General features: G+C 46.4%; 1 protein-coding gene across 1 annotated transcript in view; it reads right to left on the bottom strand.

Annotated features, from left to right (window-relative positions):
* LOC109898230 (tight junction protein ZO-1) overlaps nt 1-16,250 on the bottom strand; it is a 199,749-nt gene extending 183,499 nt beyond the window's left edge. The window contains exon 1 of the mRNA XM_031832992.1: nt 15,707-16,250. Coding sequence (XP_031688852.1) covers nt 15,707-15,858 — 152 coding nt within the window. The 5' untranslated portion in view covers nt 15,859-16,250. The remainder of the gene's footprint in view (nt 1-15,706) is intronic.
* Nucleotides 16,251-18,040: the final 1,790 nt, after the last annotated feature.

The raw sequence follows: 18,040 nt of genomic DNA, 5'->3' as shown, positions 1-18,040 counted from the left end.
CCTTAAAATGGGGGGACGAAGTACAAAATGTGCTGTAAATTCTAAACGGTTCATCGGATATATAGATGACAATAGCCTCAGATTAAAGCTGACAGTCTGCACAGTCTGCATCATCTCAAACCCAAAGTGCTGGAGAACAGAGCCAAAACAACAACAAAAAGGTTTCATTGCCCCGATACTTTTGTAGTTTCCACTGTACACAGCAATGTTCTTCACACGGTCTCTGCTTAAATCTACCTCTGGTTCTGTCAGGTTAAATCTACCTCTGGTTCTGCCTGGTTAAATCTACCTCTGGTGTTGCCTGGTTAAATCTACCTCTGGTTCTGCCTGGTTAAATCTACCTCTGGTTCTGCCTGGTTAAATCTACCTCTGGTTGCCTGGTTAAATCTACCTCTGGTTCTGCCTGGTTAAATCTACCTCTGGTTCTGCCTGGTTAAATCTACCTCTGGTTCTGCCTGGTTAAATCTACCTCTGGTTCTGCCTGGTTAAATCTACCTCTGGTTCTGCCTGGTTAAATCTACCTCTGGTTCTGCCTGGTTAAATCTACCTCTGGTTCTGCCTGGTTAAATCTACCTCTGGTTCTGCCTGGTTAAATCTACCTCTGGTTCTGCCTGGTTAAATCTACCTCTGGTTCTGCCTGGTTAAATCTACCTCTGGTTCTGCGTGGTTAAATCTACCTCTGGTTGCCTGGTTAAATCTACCTCTGGTTCTGCCTGGTTAAATCTACCTCTGGTTCTGCGTGGTTAAAACTACCTCTGGTTCTGCCAGGTTAAATCTACCTCTGGTTCTGCCAGGTTAAATCTACCTCTGGTTCTGCGTGGTTAAATCTACCTCTGGTTCTGCGTGGTTAAATCTACCTCTGGTTCTGCCTGGTTAAATCTACCTCTGGTTCTGCGTGGTTAAATCTACCTCTGGTTCTGCCTGGTTAAATCTACCTCTGGTTCTGCCTGGTTAAATCTACCTCTGGTTCTGCCTGGTTAAATCTACCTCTGGTTCTGCCTGGTTAAATCTACCTCTGGTTCTGCGTGGTTAAATCTACCTCTGGTGTTGCCTGGTTAAATCTACCTCTGTTGCCTGGTTAAATCTACCTCTGGTGTTGCCTGGTTAAATCTACCTCTGTTGCCTGGTTAAATCTACCTCTGGTTCTGCGTGGTTAAATCTACCTCTGGTTCTGCGTGGTTAAATCTACCTCTGGTTCTGCCTGGTTAAATCTACCTCTGGTTCTGCCTGGTTAAATCTACCTCTGGTTCTGCCAGGTTAAATCTACCTCTGGTTCTGCCTGGTTAAATCTACCTCTGGTTCTGCGTGGTTAAACCTACCTCTGGTGTTGCCTGGTTAAATCTACCTCTGTTGCCTGGTTAAATCTACCTCTGGTGTTGCGTGGTTAAATCTACCTCTGGTTCTGCGTGGTTAAATCTACCTCTGGTTCTGCCTGGTTAAATCTACCTCTGGTGTTGCCTGGTTACATCTACCTCTGTTGCCTGGTTAAATCTACCTCTGGTGTTGCGTGGTTAAATCTACCTCTGTTGCCTGGTTAAATCTACCTCTGGTGTTGCGTGGTTAAATCTACCTCTGGTGTTGCGTGGTTAAATCTACCTCTGGTTGCCAGGTTAAATCTACCTCTGGTGTTGCGTGGTTAAATCTACCTCTGGTTCTGCCTGGTTAAATCTACCTCTGGTTCTGCGTGGTTAAATCTACCTCTGGTTCTGCGTGGTTAAATCTACCTCTGGTGTTGCCTGGTTAAATCTACCTCTGTTGCCTGGTTAAATCTACCTCTGGTTCTGCCTGGTTAAATCTACCTCTGGTTCTGCCTGGTTAAATCTACCTCTGGTTCTGCGTGGTTAAATCTACCTCTGGTGTTGCCTGGTTAAATCTACCTCTGTTGCCTGGTTAAATCTACCTCTGGTGTTGCCTGGTTAAATCTACCTCTGTTGCCTGGTTAAATCTACCTCTGGTTCTGCGTGGTTAAATCTACCTCTGGTTCTGCGTGGTTAAATCTACCTCTGGTTCTGCCTGGTTAAATCTACCTCTGGTTCTGCCTGGTTAAATCTACCTCTGGTTCTGCCAGGTTAAATCTACCTCTGGTTCTGCCTGGTTAAATCTACCTCTGGTTCTGCGTGGTTAAACCTACCTCTGGTGTTGCCTGGTTAAATCTACCTCTGTTGCCTGGTTAAATCTACCTCTGGTGTTGCGTGGTTAAATCTACCTCTGGTTCTGCGTGGTTAAATCTACCTCTGGTTCTGCCTGGTTAAATCTACCTCTGGTGTTGCCTGGTTACATCTACCTCTGTTGCCTGGTTAAATCTACCTCTGGTGTTGCGTGGTTAAATCTACCTCTGTTGCCTGGTTAAATCTACCTCTGGTGTTGCGTGGTTAAATCTACCTCTGGTGTTGCGTGGTTAAATCTACCTCTGGTTGCCAGGTTAAATCTACCTCTGGTGTTGCGTGGTTAAATCTACCTCTGGTTCTGCCTGGTTAAATCTACCTCTGGTTCTGCGTGGTTAAATCTACCTCTGGTTCTGCGTGGTTAAATCTACCTCTGGTGTTGCCTGGTTAAATCTACCTCTGTTGCCTGGTTAAATCTACCTCTGGTTCTGCGTGGTTAAATCTACCTCTGGTGTTGCCTGGTTAAATCTACCTCTGTTGTTGCGTGGTTAAATCTACCTCTGTTGCCTGGTTAAATCTACCTCTGGTTCTGCGTGGTTAAATCTACCTCTGGTGTTGCCTGGTTAAATCTACCTCTGTTGCCTGGTTAAATCTACCTCTGGTGTTGCGTGGTTAAATCTACCTCTGGTTCTGCGTGGTTAAATCTACCTCTGGTGTTGCCTGGTTAAATCTACCTCTGTTGCGTGGTTAAATCTACCTCTGGTTCTGCCTGGTTAAATCTACCTCTGGTTGCCTGGGTGACACATGAGCTAGAGTGTGTATTAGAATGCCTGTTAACCCACTGGTAGTCTGGATGCTTCCAACAATTTATAACGGTACTTACTGAGCAAAGTTTCAGCTTCAAGTAACCTTTTGATCAGGGTATTTTTTTCAGTTAGGTAAAACTCTGTTATTAAGAAGCCTACATTTTGCTTCATGCACCTGGTAGCACGTTAATGTGTTATGTGTTATTTCATAGGTTTGATGTCTTCACTATTACTATTATTCTACAATGTAGAAAATAGTCCCCAAAATAAATAAAAACCCTTGAATGAGTAGCTGTGTCCATACATTTGACTCATACTGTACATGCCATTTAACAGACACTTTTATCCAAAGCAACTTAGTCATGCGTGCATAACTTTTTTTTTAAACATTTTATGTATGGGAATATTCACTCTAAAACACTGCCTGGCACTGTAAAATTAACATCATTAGGGTTACTGGCTAATTTTAGCAGTACTAAAATAAGAACTGACAGCTTCTTCAATCCATGTCTTAGCCCTCTGTCTGACCACTAGATGTGAGTTTGGCAGGTCAGGAAGTAACTCACTGTGTCCCCATAGCACTGGCCAATGGGAGCAGGCACAGGGAACGGCTCATAGATGGAGTAATGGAACAGTAAACCATGTATAATGTGCATGCATGGTGAATAAATATCCACACATTAAACAATATACTCCTGCACCGGCACTCTGCACAATCAGCACTTTCGCTTAGGCCTAGATTCATCTTAGGCCTAGATTCATTTTACGCCTAGATTCATCTTAGGCCTAGATTCATTTTAGGCCTGGATTCATTTTAGGCCTAGATTCATTTTACGCCTAGATTCATCTTAGGCCTAGATTCATTTTAGGCCTAGATTCATCTTAGGCCTAGATTCATTTTAGGCCTAGATTCATTTTAGGCCTAGATTCATCTTAGGCCTAGATTCATCTTAGGCCTAGATTCATTTTAGGCCTAGATTCATTTTAGGCCTAGATTCATCTTAGGCCTAGATTCATTTTAGGCCTAGATTCATTTTAGGCCTAGATTCATTTTAGGCCTAGATTCATTTTAGGCCTAGATTCATTTTAGGCCTAGATTCATCTTAGGCCTAGATTCATTTTAGGCCTAGATTCATTTTAGGCCTAGATTCATCTTAGGCCTAGATTCATTTTAGGCCTAGATTCATTTTAGGCCTAGATTCATTTTACGCCTAGATTCATCTTAGGCCTAGATTCATTTTAGGCCTAGATTCATCTTAGGCCTAGATTCATTTTAGGCCTAGATTCATTTTAGGCCTAGATTCATCTTAGGCCTAGATTCATTTTAGGCCTAGATTCATTTTAGGCCTAGATTCATTTTAGGCCTAGATTCATCTTAGGCCTAGATTCATTTTAGGCCTAGATTCATCTTAGGCCTAGATTCATTTTAGGCCTAGATTCATCTTAGGCCTAGATTCATTTTAGGCCTAGATTCATCTTAGGCCTAGATTCATTTTAGGCCTAGATTCATTTTAGGCCTAGATTCATTTTAGGCCTAGATTCATTTTAGGCCTAGATTAATCTTAGGCCTAGATTCATCTTAGGCCTAGATTCATTTTAGGCCTAGATTCATCTTAGGCCTAGATTCATTTTAGGCCTAGATTCATCTTAGGCCTAGATTCATTTTAGGCCTAGATTCATCTTAGGCCTAGATTCATTTTAGGCCTAGATTCATTTTAGGCCTAGATTCATTTTAGGCCTAGATTCATCTTAGGCCTAGATTCATTTTAGGCCTAGATTCAATCCGATCGAGCGTTAAAGGGCAACACCCGCGAAGCTGATGTTTATGACTGTTTCAGCGATGGAACTGCATTGGAGCTGTCAAATCGCTGAGCATCTGCTCCTGTGATCATTGTTACGAAGCCACACCTGTCCTACTCGCATTATTTCACAACGACAAAGGGTAGGCTATATAGAAATATTGACACTCAAATTGAAAATCATTCAACAAAATAATGAGTAAAAAAAATTGTATCAGTCTAATCAAGGTGTAGATCACATCTCACATTCCAGTGTTCCAATTATCCTTAGTCTAGGCCCCAGGCCCTTACTATAGCCCCTTAGTCTAGACCCTTAGTCTAGGCCCTTAGTCTAGTCCCTTAGTCTAGTCCCTTAGTCTAGCCCTTAGTCTATCCCTTAGTCTAGGCCCTTAGTCTAGCCCCTTAGTCTAGTCCCTTAGTCTAGCCCTTAGTCTAGCCCTTAGTCTCTGTCTAGGCCCCTAGTCCCTCAGTCTAGGCCTCTAGTGTAGGCCCCAGGCTCCTAGTCCCTCAGTCTAGGCCCCTAGTCTCTCAGTCTAGGCCCCTAGTCCCTCAGTCTAGGCCCCTAGTCTCTCAGTCTAGGCCCCTAGTCCCTCAGTCTAGGCCCCCAGTCTAGGCCCTCAGTCTCTCAGTCTAGGCCCCTAGTCCCTCAGTCTAGGCCTCCAGTGTAGGCCCCAGGCTCCTAGTCCCTCAGTCTCTCAGTCTAGTCCCTCAGTCTAGTCCCTCAGTCTAGGCCCTCAGTCTAGGCCCTCAGTCTAGGCCCCTAGTCTCTCAGTCTAGGCCCCTAGTCCCTCAGTCTAGGCCCCTAGTCTCTCAGTCTAGGCCCCTAGTCCCTCAGTCTAGGCCCCCAGTCTAGGCCCTCAGTCTCTCAGTCTAGGCCCCTAGTCCCTCAGTCTAAGCCCCTAGTCCCTCAGTCTAGGCCTCCAGTGTAGGCCCTCAGTCTAGTCCCTCAGTCTAGTCCCTCAGTCTAGGCCCTCAGTCTAGGCCCTCAGTCTAGGCCCCTGGTCCCTCAGTCTAGGCCCTCAGTCTAGGCCCTCAGTCTAGGCCCCTGGTCCCTCAGTCTAGGCCCTCAGTCTAGGCCCTCAGTCTAGGCCCTCAGTCTAGTCCCTCAGTCTAGACCCTCAGTCTAGGCCCTCAGTCTAGGCCCTCAGTCTAGGCCCCTGGTCCCTCAGTCTAGGCCCTCAGTCTAGGCCCTCAGTCTAGGCCCCCAGTCTAGGCCCTCAGTCTAGGCCCCCAGTCTAGGCCCTCGGTCTAGGCCCCCAGTCTAGGCCCTCAGTCTAGTCCCTCAGTCTAGGCCCCTAGTCCCTCAGTCTAGGCCCCTAGTCCCTCAGTCTAGGCCCCTAGGCCCTCAGTCTAGGCCCTCAGTCTAGGCCCCTAGTCCCTCAGTCTAGGCCCCTAGGCCCTCAGTCTAGGCCCTCAGTCTAGGCCCCTAGTCCCTCATTCTAGGCCCCTAGTCCCTCAGTCTAGGCCGCTAGGCCCTCAGTCTAGGCCCTCAGTCTAGGCCCCTAGTCCCTCAGTCTAGGCCCCTAGTCCCTCAGTCTAGGCCCTCAGTCTAGGCCCCTAGTCTCTCAGTCTAGGCCCCTAGTCCCTCAGTCTAGGCCCCTAGTCTCTCAGTCTAGGCCCCTAGTCCCTCAGTCTAGGCCCCCAGTCTAGGCCCTCAGTCTCTCAGTCTAGGCCCCTAGTCCCTCAGTCTAGGCCTCCAGTGTAGGCCCCAGGCTCCTAGTCCCTCAGTCTCTCAGTCTAGTCCCTCAGTCTAGTCCCTCAGTCTAGGCCCTCAGTCTAGGCCCTCAGTCTAGGCCCCTAGTCTCTCAGTCTAGGCCCCTAGTCCCTCAGTCTAGGCCCCTAGTCTCTCAGTCTAGGCCCCTAGTCCCTCAGTCTAGGCCCCCAGTCTAGGCCCTCAGTCTCTCAGTCTAGGCCCCTAGTCCCTCAGTCTAAGCCCCTAGTCCCTCAGTCTAGGCCTCCAGTGTAGGCCCTCAGTCTAGTCCCTCAGTCTCTCAGTCTAGGCCCTCAGTCTAGGCCCTCAGTCTAGGCCCCTGGTCCCTCAGTCTAGGCCCTCAGTCTAGGCCCTCAGTCTAGGCCCCTGGTCCCTCAGTCTAGGCCCTCAGTCTAGGCCCTCAGTCTAGGCCCTCAGTCTAGTCCCTCAGTCTAGACCCTCAGTCTAGGCCCTCAGTCTAGGCCCTCAGTCTAGGCCCCTGGTCCCTCAGTCTAGGCCCTCAGTCTAGGCCCTCAGTCTAGGCCCCCAGTCTAGGCCCTCAGTCTAGGCCCCCAGTCTAGGCCCTCAGTCTAGGCCCCCAGTCTAGGCCCTCAGTTTAGTCCCTCAGTCTAGGCCCCTAGTCCCTCAGTCTAGGCCCCTAGTCCCTCAGTCTAGGCCCCTAGGCCCTCAGTCTAGGCCCTCAGTCTAGGCCCCTAGTCCCTCAGTCTAGGCCCCTAGGCCCTCAGTCTAGGCCCTCAGTCTAGGCCCCTAGTCCCTCATTCTAGGCCCCTAGTCCCTCAGTCTAGGCCCCTAGGCCCTCAGTCTAGGCCCTCAGTCTAGGCCCCTAGTCCCTCAGTCTAGGCCCCTAGTCCCTCAGTCTAGGCCCCTAGGCCCTCAGTCTAGGCCCCTAGTCTAGGCCCCAGGCCTTGCAACATATGCAGTGAATATAGGAATGTGATGTATATCTAAACCATGCTTACTGTTTATCCTCTATATTATAATGTACCGTATGTTGATGATTCTGATACACCCCCCCCCCCCCCCCCACCACCACACACACACACACACACACACACCGGGAGAAGTGGAATTGAGCTCAAATTAACATTCATACATAACACTATGCATAACGCTCACACGTGGAATACACACTCAGCACTCTCAACTATATGTGCTTCTATTTAATATAGCCTTCATAACCATGTGCTGCAGTGCGTACTTATGTTGTGTATTCAGCGTCCCTAGACTGAATGTACTTGAATAAGAAAATGTTTTCCTGATTCTGCTGCAAAGACTAATCTCCTTTTTATCCCTTTGGGATATTCACGTGTTCTACTACTAAATTAGTCTGCGGTTATCTGAGGAAGATAACATCGCATCAAGACATTGCCTCAGAGCAGATATTAAAATGTCAACCAAGCCTCTACCTTCTTTAAAAAAAAATATATATATATATATATATAAATATATAAAAAGCAAGCTAGCAAACATCTCCTGTGGATTTATCTAACATTTCCTGTGACTAAATGACTGTTAGCCCATCCACTAAACACTAAACACATTGACTTATTCATTTTTCATTTAAACTCAATGATTGTGTATGTATTGGCATGTTATGCAAAACATCAACAATATACAAGGAGGTTTATGGTGAGATGGTCGAGGTTTATGGTGAGATGGTCGAGGTTTATGGTGAGGTTGTTGAGGTTTATGGTCAGGTTGTTGAGGTTTATGGTCAGGTTGTTGAGGTTTATGGTCAGGTTGTTGAGGTTTATGGTCAGGTTGTTGAGGTTTATGGTCAGGTTGTTGAGGTTTATGGTCAGGTTGTTGAGGTTTATGGTCAGGTTGTTGAGATTATGGTGAGGTTTATGGGTTAGGGTTAGGGTTATGTTTGAAGAAAATGTTTGATTAGAGATGTGTGATCCTAAAATGGTCGGTCTTTAACTTAATCAAGATTTATTTTGAAAAATCAATATCCTCACTAGTCAGAGGGAGGGTGGAAGGTTGGTTGGTATTTGGGTCATTTTAGCAGTCTTGTTTCAATCCAGAGCCATGCATTTAATACATCATCTAAACATCAGATTCTGTTCCATTAGGTCAAAGGTACTGTATGACGTGTGTTTAGTTTTTGTACTGAGCAGCCCTCTCTGCCAGGTCTCCCCTGTGAGATGTCTTCTGACCTGGTTAAATACAAAACAAATATGTTTACTGTCTGGCCTGTGGGCGGAGCAAGTTGTAGCAGGTGCGTCCACCTGTCCTCAGCTTGACCTCAGTGATGATGTAACCGATAGCCACCGGAGAAGACGCTCTGACGCTATAATTTATTCAGCAGCAGACCACCTTAAACGACGAGGAGGAGGAGGAAGGACAAAGGTTGTATGATGTTTTAATTCTGAGCCGGAATGGTCCAGTTTAGCCCTGTGTTTCCCAAAAGGAGGGTCGGGACCCACTGGTGGGACGCAGCCAATTTCTACTAGGTCACAGCCTACAAATAGTACTTTTGTTTTATTCAGCGTCAGGGCCATAGGAATTTGTTTTAATTTAGCCAAGGCGACAGAGCAATTGTTTTTTATTGACCTATAGCCTACAGTTGGGTCTGTAACAGTACTGGTAGCTAGGTAACCTATAGTCTGGTCTGTAACAGTACTGGTAGGTAACCTATAGTCTGGTCTGTAACAGTACTGGTAGCTAGGTAACCTATAGTCTGGTCTGTAACAGTACTGTCTGTAACAGTACTGGTAGGTAGGTAACCTATAGTCTGGTCTGTAACAGTACTGGTAGGTAACCTATAGTCTGGTCTGTAACAGTACTGGTAGGTAACCTATAGTCTGGTCTGTAACAATACTGTTAGGTAACCTATAGTCTGGTCTGTAACAGTACTGGTAGCTAGGTAACCTATAGTCTAGTCTGTAACAGTACTGGTAGGTAACCTATAGTCTGGTCTGTAACAGTACTGGTAGCTAGGTAACCTATAGTCTGGTCTGTAACAGTACTGGTAGCTAGGTAACCTATAGTCTGGTCTGTAACAGTACCGGTAGGTAACCTATAGTCTGGTCTGTAACAGTACTGGTAGGTAGGTAACCTATAGTCTGGTCTGTAACAGTACTGGTAGGTAGGTAACCTATAGTCTGGTCTGTAACAGTACTGGTAGGTAGGTAACCTATAGTCTGGTCTGTAACAGTACTGGTAGCTAGGTAACCTATAGTCTGGTCTGTAACAGTACTGGTAGCTAGGTAACCTATAGTCTGGTCTGTAACAGTACTGGTAGCTAGGTAACCTATAGTCTGGTCTGTAACAGTACTGGTAGCTAGGTAACCTATAGTCTGGTCTGTAACAGTACTGGTAGCTAGGTAACCTATAGTCTGGTCTGTAACAGTACTGGTAGGTAGATCCCCCTGTTCCTCCCCTCTCTGTACCAGAGCCCCCTGTTCCTCCCCTCTCTGTACCAGAGCCCCCTGTTCCTCTCCTCTCTGTACCAGAGCCCTCTGTTCCTCTCTTCTCTGTCCCGGGGGAAGAATTAGGCTAATAAGAGTATGACTAAGGAATGTGATTAACTAAACAGGCCTAGAGATAAAGAGCTGCTGCATTTGATCAGAGCAACAACAGGCTGACAGACTGCCCTGACCCCTGAACCCTGCTGCCGGGGATACAGGAGCACATCACCATGGTGGTTGGTCCCTGCCTACCTGACCCCTGACCCCTGCCATATGGGGATGCAAGAGAGCAGTCGTTCCCAAATCGGTCCCTTCATTGTGCCTTATGTCTGAATGGTCCAGGTAGGTACAAGTACTGAGGAGGGTGTAGACAAAGACAGCACAGTATGACGATGTGCAGAACCTGCTTCTCCAATCGAAATCTCAGAGCACACTTGTCGGCGACGTTAGCTAGCGTAGCGCATGTGCAGAAACACGTCATCTGGTCTAACGGTCGTGTCGAGCCGAACTGCGCGTGTGCAGACCGTCAAAATGTAAGGCACTCCTTCGATATAAAAGTTGTTGACAAACATGAAAACGTGTCAGTTTGTCACTTTCACAAGGTTGAAGTAATAACAGGTTCAGCTAATTAGACATTGGCTCCAATATGCCTTTAATCTATAGGGCGTGCCTTTAATCTATAGGGCATGCCTTTAATCTATAGGGCATGCCTTTAATCTGTAGGGCATGCCTTTAATCTGTAGGGCATGCTTTTAATCTGTAGGGCATGCCTTTAATCTGTAGGGCATGCCTTTAATCTATAGGGCATGCCTTTAATCTATAGGGCGTGCCTTTAATCTATAGGGCGTGCCTTTAATCTATAGGGCGTGCCTTTAATCTATAGGGCATGCCTTTAATCTATAGGGCGTGCCTTTAATCTGTAGGGCATGCCTTTAATCTATAGGGCGTGCCTTTAATATATAGGTCATGCCTTTAATCTGTAGTTCATGTCTATAGGTCTATAGGTCATGTCTATAGGTCTATAGGTCATTTCTATAGGTCTATAGGTCATGTCTATAGGTCATGTCTATAGGTCTATAGGTCATGTCTATAGGTCAGCTACTGAAGACATTGGCTCGAATCTAAGTTGTGCCTTAAGAATTCTAGAAAATTAACAACTAAGGACATGTTTTTACTTCTCCCACTGACTTGCCAAACCCTAAAGCCTGGTCTGGTCTGTCGAGTTGGCTTCGAGACGCGATGTTACACCTCTGGGTTTGAAAACTCTGTGATGGTGGTAGTGGTAAAGATTCCACCATATTGATTCTACCTCACAGGTCTGCAAACATTGAAGGGTTAGGACCAACGGGACTCGGAGGGATCAAACTGGGATCGGCCCCGCATGGTAGTCGGTCCCATAAAAATGTAATGACTGGAACTGGGTTTCCCCATTCATATCCTGGGGGGGGCCATTCTAGGAATTGTATTTCTATGGTTGGTCCCTGCATGGAATGTGGTGACATTCATCCCTCTCTGGTTACTGGAGCACTGTTTCGTGGATAGAAACATTGTTACTAGAATGGACATTCCCATTTGAGTCAATGCAGAACATTGAGTGGAATGAGTGGGAGTACTGGGTTTACAAGAGCAAGATGCGAGGAGGTTGAATAAGACCCGATGGTAACAGTACAACGCCATACAATGACGTGAAGGAGATCATCTAGCACCCTTACTATTAACGAGCACAGAAAATGAAGGAGATCAGAGAGCCTCCCCACTGTTAGACCGGCTTAGACCTGCACTGAGATCAGAGAGCCTCCCCACTGTTAGACCGGCTTAGACCTGCACTGAGATCAGAGAGCCTCCCCGCTGTTAGACCGGCTTAGACCTGCACTGAGATCAGAGAGCCTCCCCACTGTTAGACCGGCTTAGACCTGCACTGAGATCAGAGAGCCTCCCCGCTGTTAGACCGGCTTAGACCTGCACTGAGATCAGAGAGCCTCCCCACTGTTAAGACGAGCTTAAATACAATCTAATCTTTCTCTTCTATTTGAAACTATTCTGTTCTAATCAGTTCTTATAGGAATTGAGAGTTGATAAAGACATAAGCCTAACCACTATGGAGCCATGCCAAAGTGTCACAGCATTACTGGGGGAACATTTGTCTCCCACTTTGTTTTGTCAGACAGAGACTAACAAAAGCAGCAGCATTGTGCCGATGAGTTTATTGACTCAAAAATTAACCGTCTTGTTTTCTTTTCAACAGGATAGTAATCTTGTCGTAAGCACATAAACCCTTCTCTCTCTCTCTCTCTCTCTGTCTCTCTCTCTCTCTCTCTCTCTCTCTCCACAGCTACAGACTACAGAGATTTTCTGCTTACCGCAACAGTGAGTGACATTTATAAGACGGATCGTTTTTCTGGGTCTGTAGGAGTGATGAATCAGATTACACGGACAGGAAAGACCTGGTCCAAGATCAGTACCCCTTGTCTGACAGGACAGGACGGGACAGGACGGGAAAGACCTGGTCCAAGATCAGTACCCCTTGTCTGACAGGACAGGACGGGACAGGACGGGACAAGACAGGACGAGACAGGACGGGACAGGACGGGACAGGACGAGACAGGACGGGACAGGACGGGACAGGAAGTCATAAAGCATCTCAGAGTAGGACTCCCGGGTGGTGCAGTGGTTTAAGGCACTGCATCTCAGAGTAGGACTCCCGGGTGGTGCAGTGGTTTAAGGCACTGCATCTCAGAGTAGGACTCCCGGGTGGTGCAGTGGTTTAAGGCACTGCATCTCAGAGTAGGACTCCCGGGTGGTGCAGTGGTTTAAGGCACTGCATCTCAGAGTAGGACTCCCGAGTGGTGCAGTGGTTTAAGGCACTGCATCTCAGAGTAGGACTCCCGGGTGGTGCAGTGGTTTAAGGCACTGCATCTCAGAGTAGGACTCCCGGGTGGTGCAGTGGTTTAAGCCACTGCATCTCAGTGCTAGAGGTGTCACTACAGACCCTGGTTTGATTCCAGGCTGTATCACAACCAGCTGTGACTGGGAGTCCGGGTATGGCCGAGGGGGTAGGCCGTCATTGTAAATAAGAATTTGTTCTTAGCCGACTTGTCTAGTTAAATAAAGGACATTGTGTGCTGATCTAGGATCAGACCCCCCCCCCCCCTCCCGTCCATGTAATCTTATTCATTATGATTTTAAAAGGCAAAAAGGATCCTAGATCAGCACTCCTCTACTGTGAGATGCGTTTCTACAGGCCCTGGAGGTAGAATCACACACAATGCTTTAATTATGCATACAAAGAAATACATGGAAGCCGTTTGATTTGAAATGGAGGGCAAGAAAGAAAGAAGGCACAACCACACAGAGAAGAGTATGAATGTTTTAATGAAGATGTAGATGAGAGGGGTCCTATGTTGTCCCAAATGGCACCCTATTCCCTATGTAGTGCACTACCCTGGGTCAAACGTAGTGCACTACCCTGGGTCAAACGTAGTGCACTACTCTGGGTCTAAAGTAGTGCACTACGTAGGCAATAGGGTGCCATTTGGGACACAGACGGGTAGGTTGATAAAGGCCTGCTGATCTGCTGCGCTTCACAGTTTTACAACGGACAAGAAAAACAGGACAGGAAAATATATTTTTTCCATTTTAAATCTTTATTAATGAATTACTTACATTTACTGTAATTTACAAAGGGAGGTATTGATGATTTAACACAGGACTGTATGCAATTGATTAGATAATGAAAGTGTATATGAGAAAGTAGCTGAACTGTCAGTGAATTTAAGAAGCATAGATTCAAGCATGACATTACAGAGGAGCATGACATTACAGAGGAGCATGAGGTTACAGAGGAGCATGAGGTTACAGAGGAGCAGAAGGTTACAGAGGAGCAGAAGGTTACAGAGGAGCAGAAGGTTACAGAGGAGCATGAGGTTACAGAGGAGCATGAGGTTACAGAGGAGCTGAAGGTTACAGAGGAGCATGAGATTACAGAGGAGCAGAAGGTTACAGAGGAGCAGAAGGTTACAGAGGAGCATGAGGTTACAGAGGAGCATGAGGTTACAGAGGAGCATGAGGTTACAGAGGAGCATGAGGTTACAGAGGAGCAGAAGGTTCCAGAGGAGCATGAGGTTACAGAGGAGCAGAAGGTTACAGAGGAGCGTGAGGTTACAGAGGAGCATGAGGTTACAGAGGAGCATGAGGTTCCAGAGGAGCAGAAGTTTACAGAGGAGCGTGAGGTTACAGAGGAGCAGAAGGTTCCAGAGGCGCATGAGGTTCCAGAGGAGCAGAAGGTTACAGAGGAGCATGAGGTTACAGAGGAGCAGAAGGTTACAGAGGAGCATGAGGTTCCAGAGGAGCATGAGGTTACAGAGGAGCAGTAGGTTACAGAGGAGCATGAGGTTACAGAGGAGCAGAAGGTTACAGAGGAGCATGAGGTTCCAGAGGAGCATGAGGTTACAGAGGAGTAGAAGGTTACAGAGGAGCATGAGGTTACAGAGGAGCATGAGGTTACAGAGGAGCATGAGGTTACAGAGGAGCAGAAGCATGAGGTTCCAGAGGAGCAGAAGGTTACAGAGGAGCAGAAGGTTACAGAGGAGCAGAAGGTTACAGAGGAGCATGAGGTTCCAGAGGCGCATGAGGTTCCAGAGGAGCAGAAGGTTACAGAGGAGCATGAGGTTACAGAGGAGCAGAAGGTTACAGAGGAGCATGAGGTTCCAGAGGAGCATGAGGTTACAGAGGAGCAGAAGGTTACAGAGGAGCAGAAGGTTACAGAGGAGCATGAGGTTCCAGAGGAGCATGAGGTTCCAGAGGAGCAGAAGGTTACAGAGGAGCAGAAGGTTACAGAGGAGCATGAGGTTACAGAGGAGCAGAAGGTTACAGAGGAGCAGAAGGTTCCAGAGGAGCAGAAGGTTACAGAGGAGCATGAGGTTACAGAGGAGCATGAGGTTACAGAGGAGCATGAGGTTCCAGAGGAGCATGAGGTTACAGAGGAGCAGAAGGTTACAGAGGAGCATGAGGTTACAGAGGAGCATGAGGTTACAGAGGAGCATGAGGTTCCAGAGGAGCATGAGGTTCCAGAGGAGCATGAGGTTCCAGAGGAGCATGAGGTTACAGAGGAGCAGAAGGTTACAGAGGAGCATGAGGTTACAGAGGAGCAGAAGGTTCCAGAGGAGCAGAAGGTTACAGAGGAGCAGAAGCATGAGGTTACAGAGGAGCAGAAATAACAATGACAAGCCTATAACGCATTGAACAAATACACTCAACTTGGATAGCTTTATTGTATAAAAAAACGCTATAAAACACTGGCTCCTTGATAGCCTATCACCCACCCCTAGTGTACACGTTAATGCACGCGCCCACGGAAACAAACAAACAAACACACGCGCATACATACATACACGCACGCAAACTCAGGGCATGCGGAATTTACCTAGTTTACAGCATATCGACTAGCACTAGAGTAGGCTGTTGTAGCCTATTGATTGTAACACTGTAGAGAGAGAGAGAGAGAGAGAGAGAGAGAGAGAGAGAGAGGGCTGGCTGGCCGCGGTAGATAAAGTCACTGGATGGTTCTGAAATATATATCACAGAGTGAAACAAACACAAAATGCTCATCTTGCAGATTTAGTCTGCTCAAGCTACCGTATCTTATAACCGTATAACGGTTTTCTCTTTGTTTTCTTCTCCAACAATGACCCTCTTATTATAAAAGGATGTGCGGGAGGCGACAGCTTGGCGCGTTGCCGGATTCCCCTCTCTATAGTATCCCCTCCTGATCTACTCAGCTCAACCTGAACTGCCTGGCTGGCGGCATCCCATAATGATTCTGAATCATCCGCAGCAGCAGGCAGCAGAAGCACTAAGTCATATTCATACTCACCACAACGATTTCCTGGGAGGAAGATGATGTTCTTTGTTGTAGGAGGTCACCCCCAGAGCCAGCTGCATAACAGTAATATATTTCTGGTAATTCACCATGGTATTGTCCACCGCTACTAAGAATCCAACCCAAATAAAAACATAGGTAATCATATATTCATAGTAGTTTATTCCCTGGCAGAGTCTGCCTTCACTGCGTCTTCCTTGTTCAGCAGCATCTCAACGCCATTTCCAGTAGCGGCGAAGGACTGACAGGGGAAACACTCCCCGAGGAACTGAGAGAAAGGTGCCATACCGCGACTAAGAGCCATGTCCGCAATGACAGTACCAAGACTAGACTCCTCTAATCGTATTAGCTCTCAGAATAGATCGCCAATCCATTCGATTTTTAGTCAGGATTTAAACATTATTTTTATTTACTCCTTCCTTCCTTTCTCCGGGACCGCGGGGACTTTGCTGGAAAACAGTCTGTGAAAAACGGTCTGTACTGCTGCGTTGGTTCAAGCGTCCGTGCGTGAGGTAGGGGAGAGTGTGTTGGCTATGTATAGTCATAAAGAGGCACAGAGAGGAGAGGGAAGGGGAGGGAAGGATGGGGGGGGGGGGGGTAGTATTTGAAAAGGACGAATTAATAATACATTTTGGGGATCTTGTTGCATTTACTTATGCGGTCTTACATCGGCGCTACTTCGAAACCTTATATCCTACTGCCCTTCTCCATTGTGGAAGAACACATTTGATTCTATTGTTCTTGTCATGGACTGTAGCCTGTGACGTGTTGGGGATTGGGGAAGCTACTCTGTTACTACACACTGGAAGAAGCTACGCTACACTAAAGCTACTCTTACTTTTAAAAAGTAGTACACTACCTCCAAAAAAACTACTTCATGATAAATTCTGGTATCTGTAATACATTTGAAATACCATACACCACATATTGCTAAATAAAACAACAGATAATTCTGGTGTCAGATGTTCGCTGAATGTGTAATCAAGTGAGATTAGGCAGGTCTGATGTCTAATGTCTGAAATTCTTGCCTACTTCAGCCATATTTTCTGTTCTTTTTACAAAAAAATGAAATAGTGTGTAGTTCCAGTAGTTAGCTACACAGTAAAACAGTAGTGTGTAGTTCCAGTAGTTAGCTACATGGTAAAACAGTAGTGTGTAGTTCCAGTAGTTAGCTGCACCGCTACATGGTAAAACAATAGTGTGTAGTTCCAGTAGTTAGCTACATGGTAAAACAGTAGTGTGTAGTTCCAGTAGTTAGCTACATGGTAAAACAGTAGTGTGTAGTTCCAGTAGTTGGCTACACCGCTACATGGTAAAACAGTAGTGTGTAGTTCGCTAAACCACTACATGGTAAAACAGTAGTGTGTAGTTCCAGTAGTTAGCTAGACTGCTACATGGTAAAACAGTAGTGTGTAGTTCCAGTAGTTAGCTACATGGTAAAACAGTAGTGTGTAGTTACAGTAGTTAGCTACACCGCTACATGGTAAAACAGTAGTGTGTAGTTCCAGTAGTTAGCTACATGGTAAAACAGTAGTGTGTAGTTACAGTAGTTAGCTACACCGCTACATGGTAAAACAGTAGTGTGTAGTTACAGTAGTTAGCTACACCGCTACATGGTATAACAATAGTGTGTAGTTCCAGTAGTTAGCTACACCGCACCATGGTAAAACAGTTATTAATTACTGAAAACACTACCAAGATTTGAATTGAGTTCAACTACCACCAAGCTACTGCAAAATGTAGTTAAATTACTCGTTGAACTACATACATGTTGTTCACTAGTCCCCAACACTGATGACCTACCATTTATATATTAATTTAGAAACTATTTCATTCGATTAATAATGTAAGTAGGCCTATTCTATACAATATGAAAACTTCTTAAGGAATGAAATTATTTGTGGTAAAAATAGGTTTCAGTGCCATTGAAGCGAACAGCAACAGAACCAGAATTGCGTGGGTCTGTTCCAGCACCACAGGGCGGTGGACAGCGACCTTCTCAGCGACCTACTGGGAGTCCCTATGAGAATTCACGACCCTGCCAAGTCGCACTACTTCTTGACACACTGCTCGCTTAACCTGGATGCCAGTTGCACTAATGTGTCAGAGGAAACACTGTACAATTGGCAACCAAAGTCAAGTGTGCATGCACCGGGCCCACCACAAGGAGTTGCTAGAGTGAAATAGGACAAGGACATTTCAGCCAGTCACAGTCAAACCCTCCCTCTAACCTGGACAATGCTGGGCCAATTGTGCACCGCCTGATGGGTCTCCCGGTCACGGCCGGCTGCAACAGAGCCTGGACTTGAACCAGGACCAGTGTCTTAG

The sequence above is a fragment of the Oncorhynchus kisutch genome, linkage group LG10 (genome assembly GCF_002021735.2).
Source record: "Oncorhynchus kisutch isolate 150728-3 linkage group LG10, Okis_V2, whole genome shotgun sequence".
Classification (NCBI taxonomy): Eukaryota; Metazoa; Chordata; class Actinopteri; order Salmoniformes; family Salmonidae; genus Oncorhynchus; species Oncorhynchus kisutch.
This window is presented reverse-complemented; position numbering and strand designations above follow the sequence as displayed.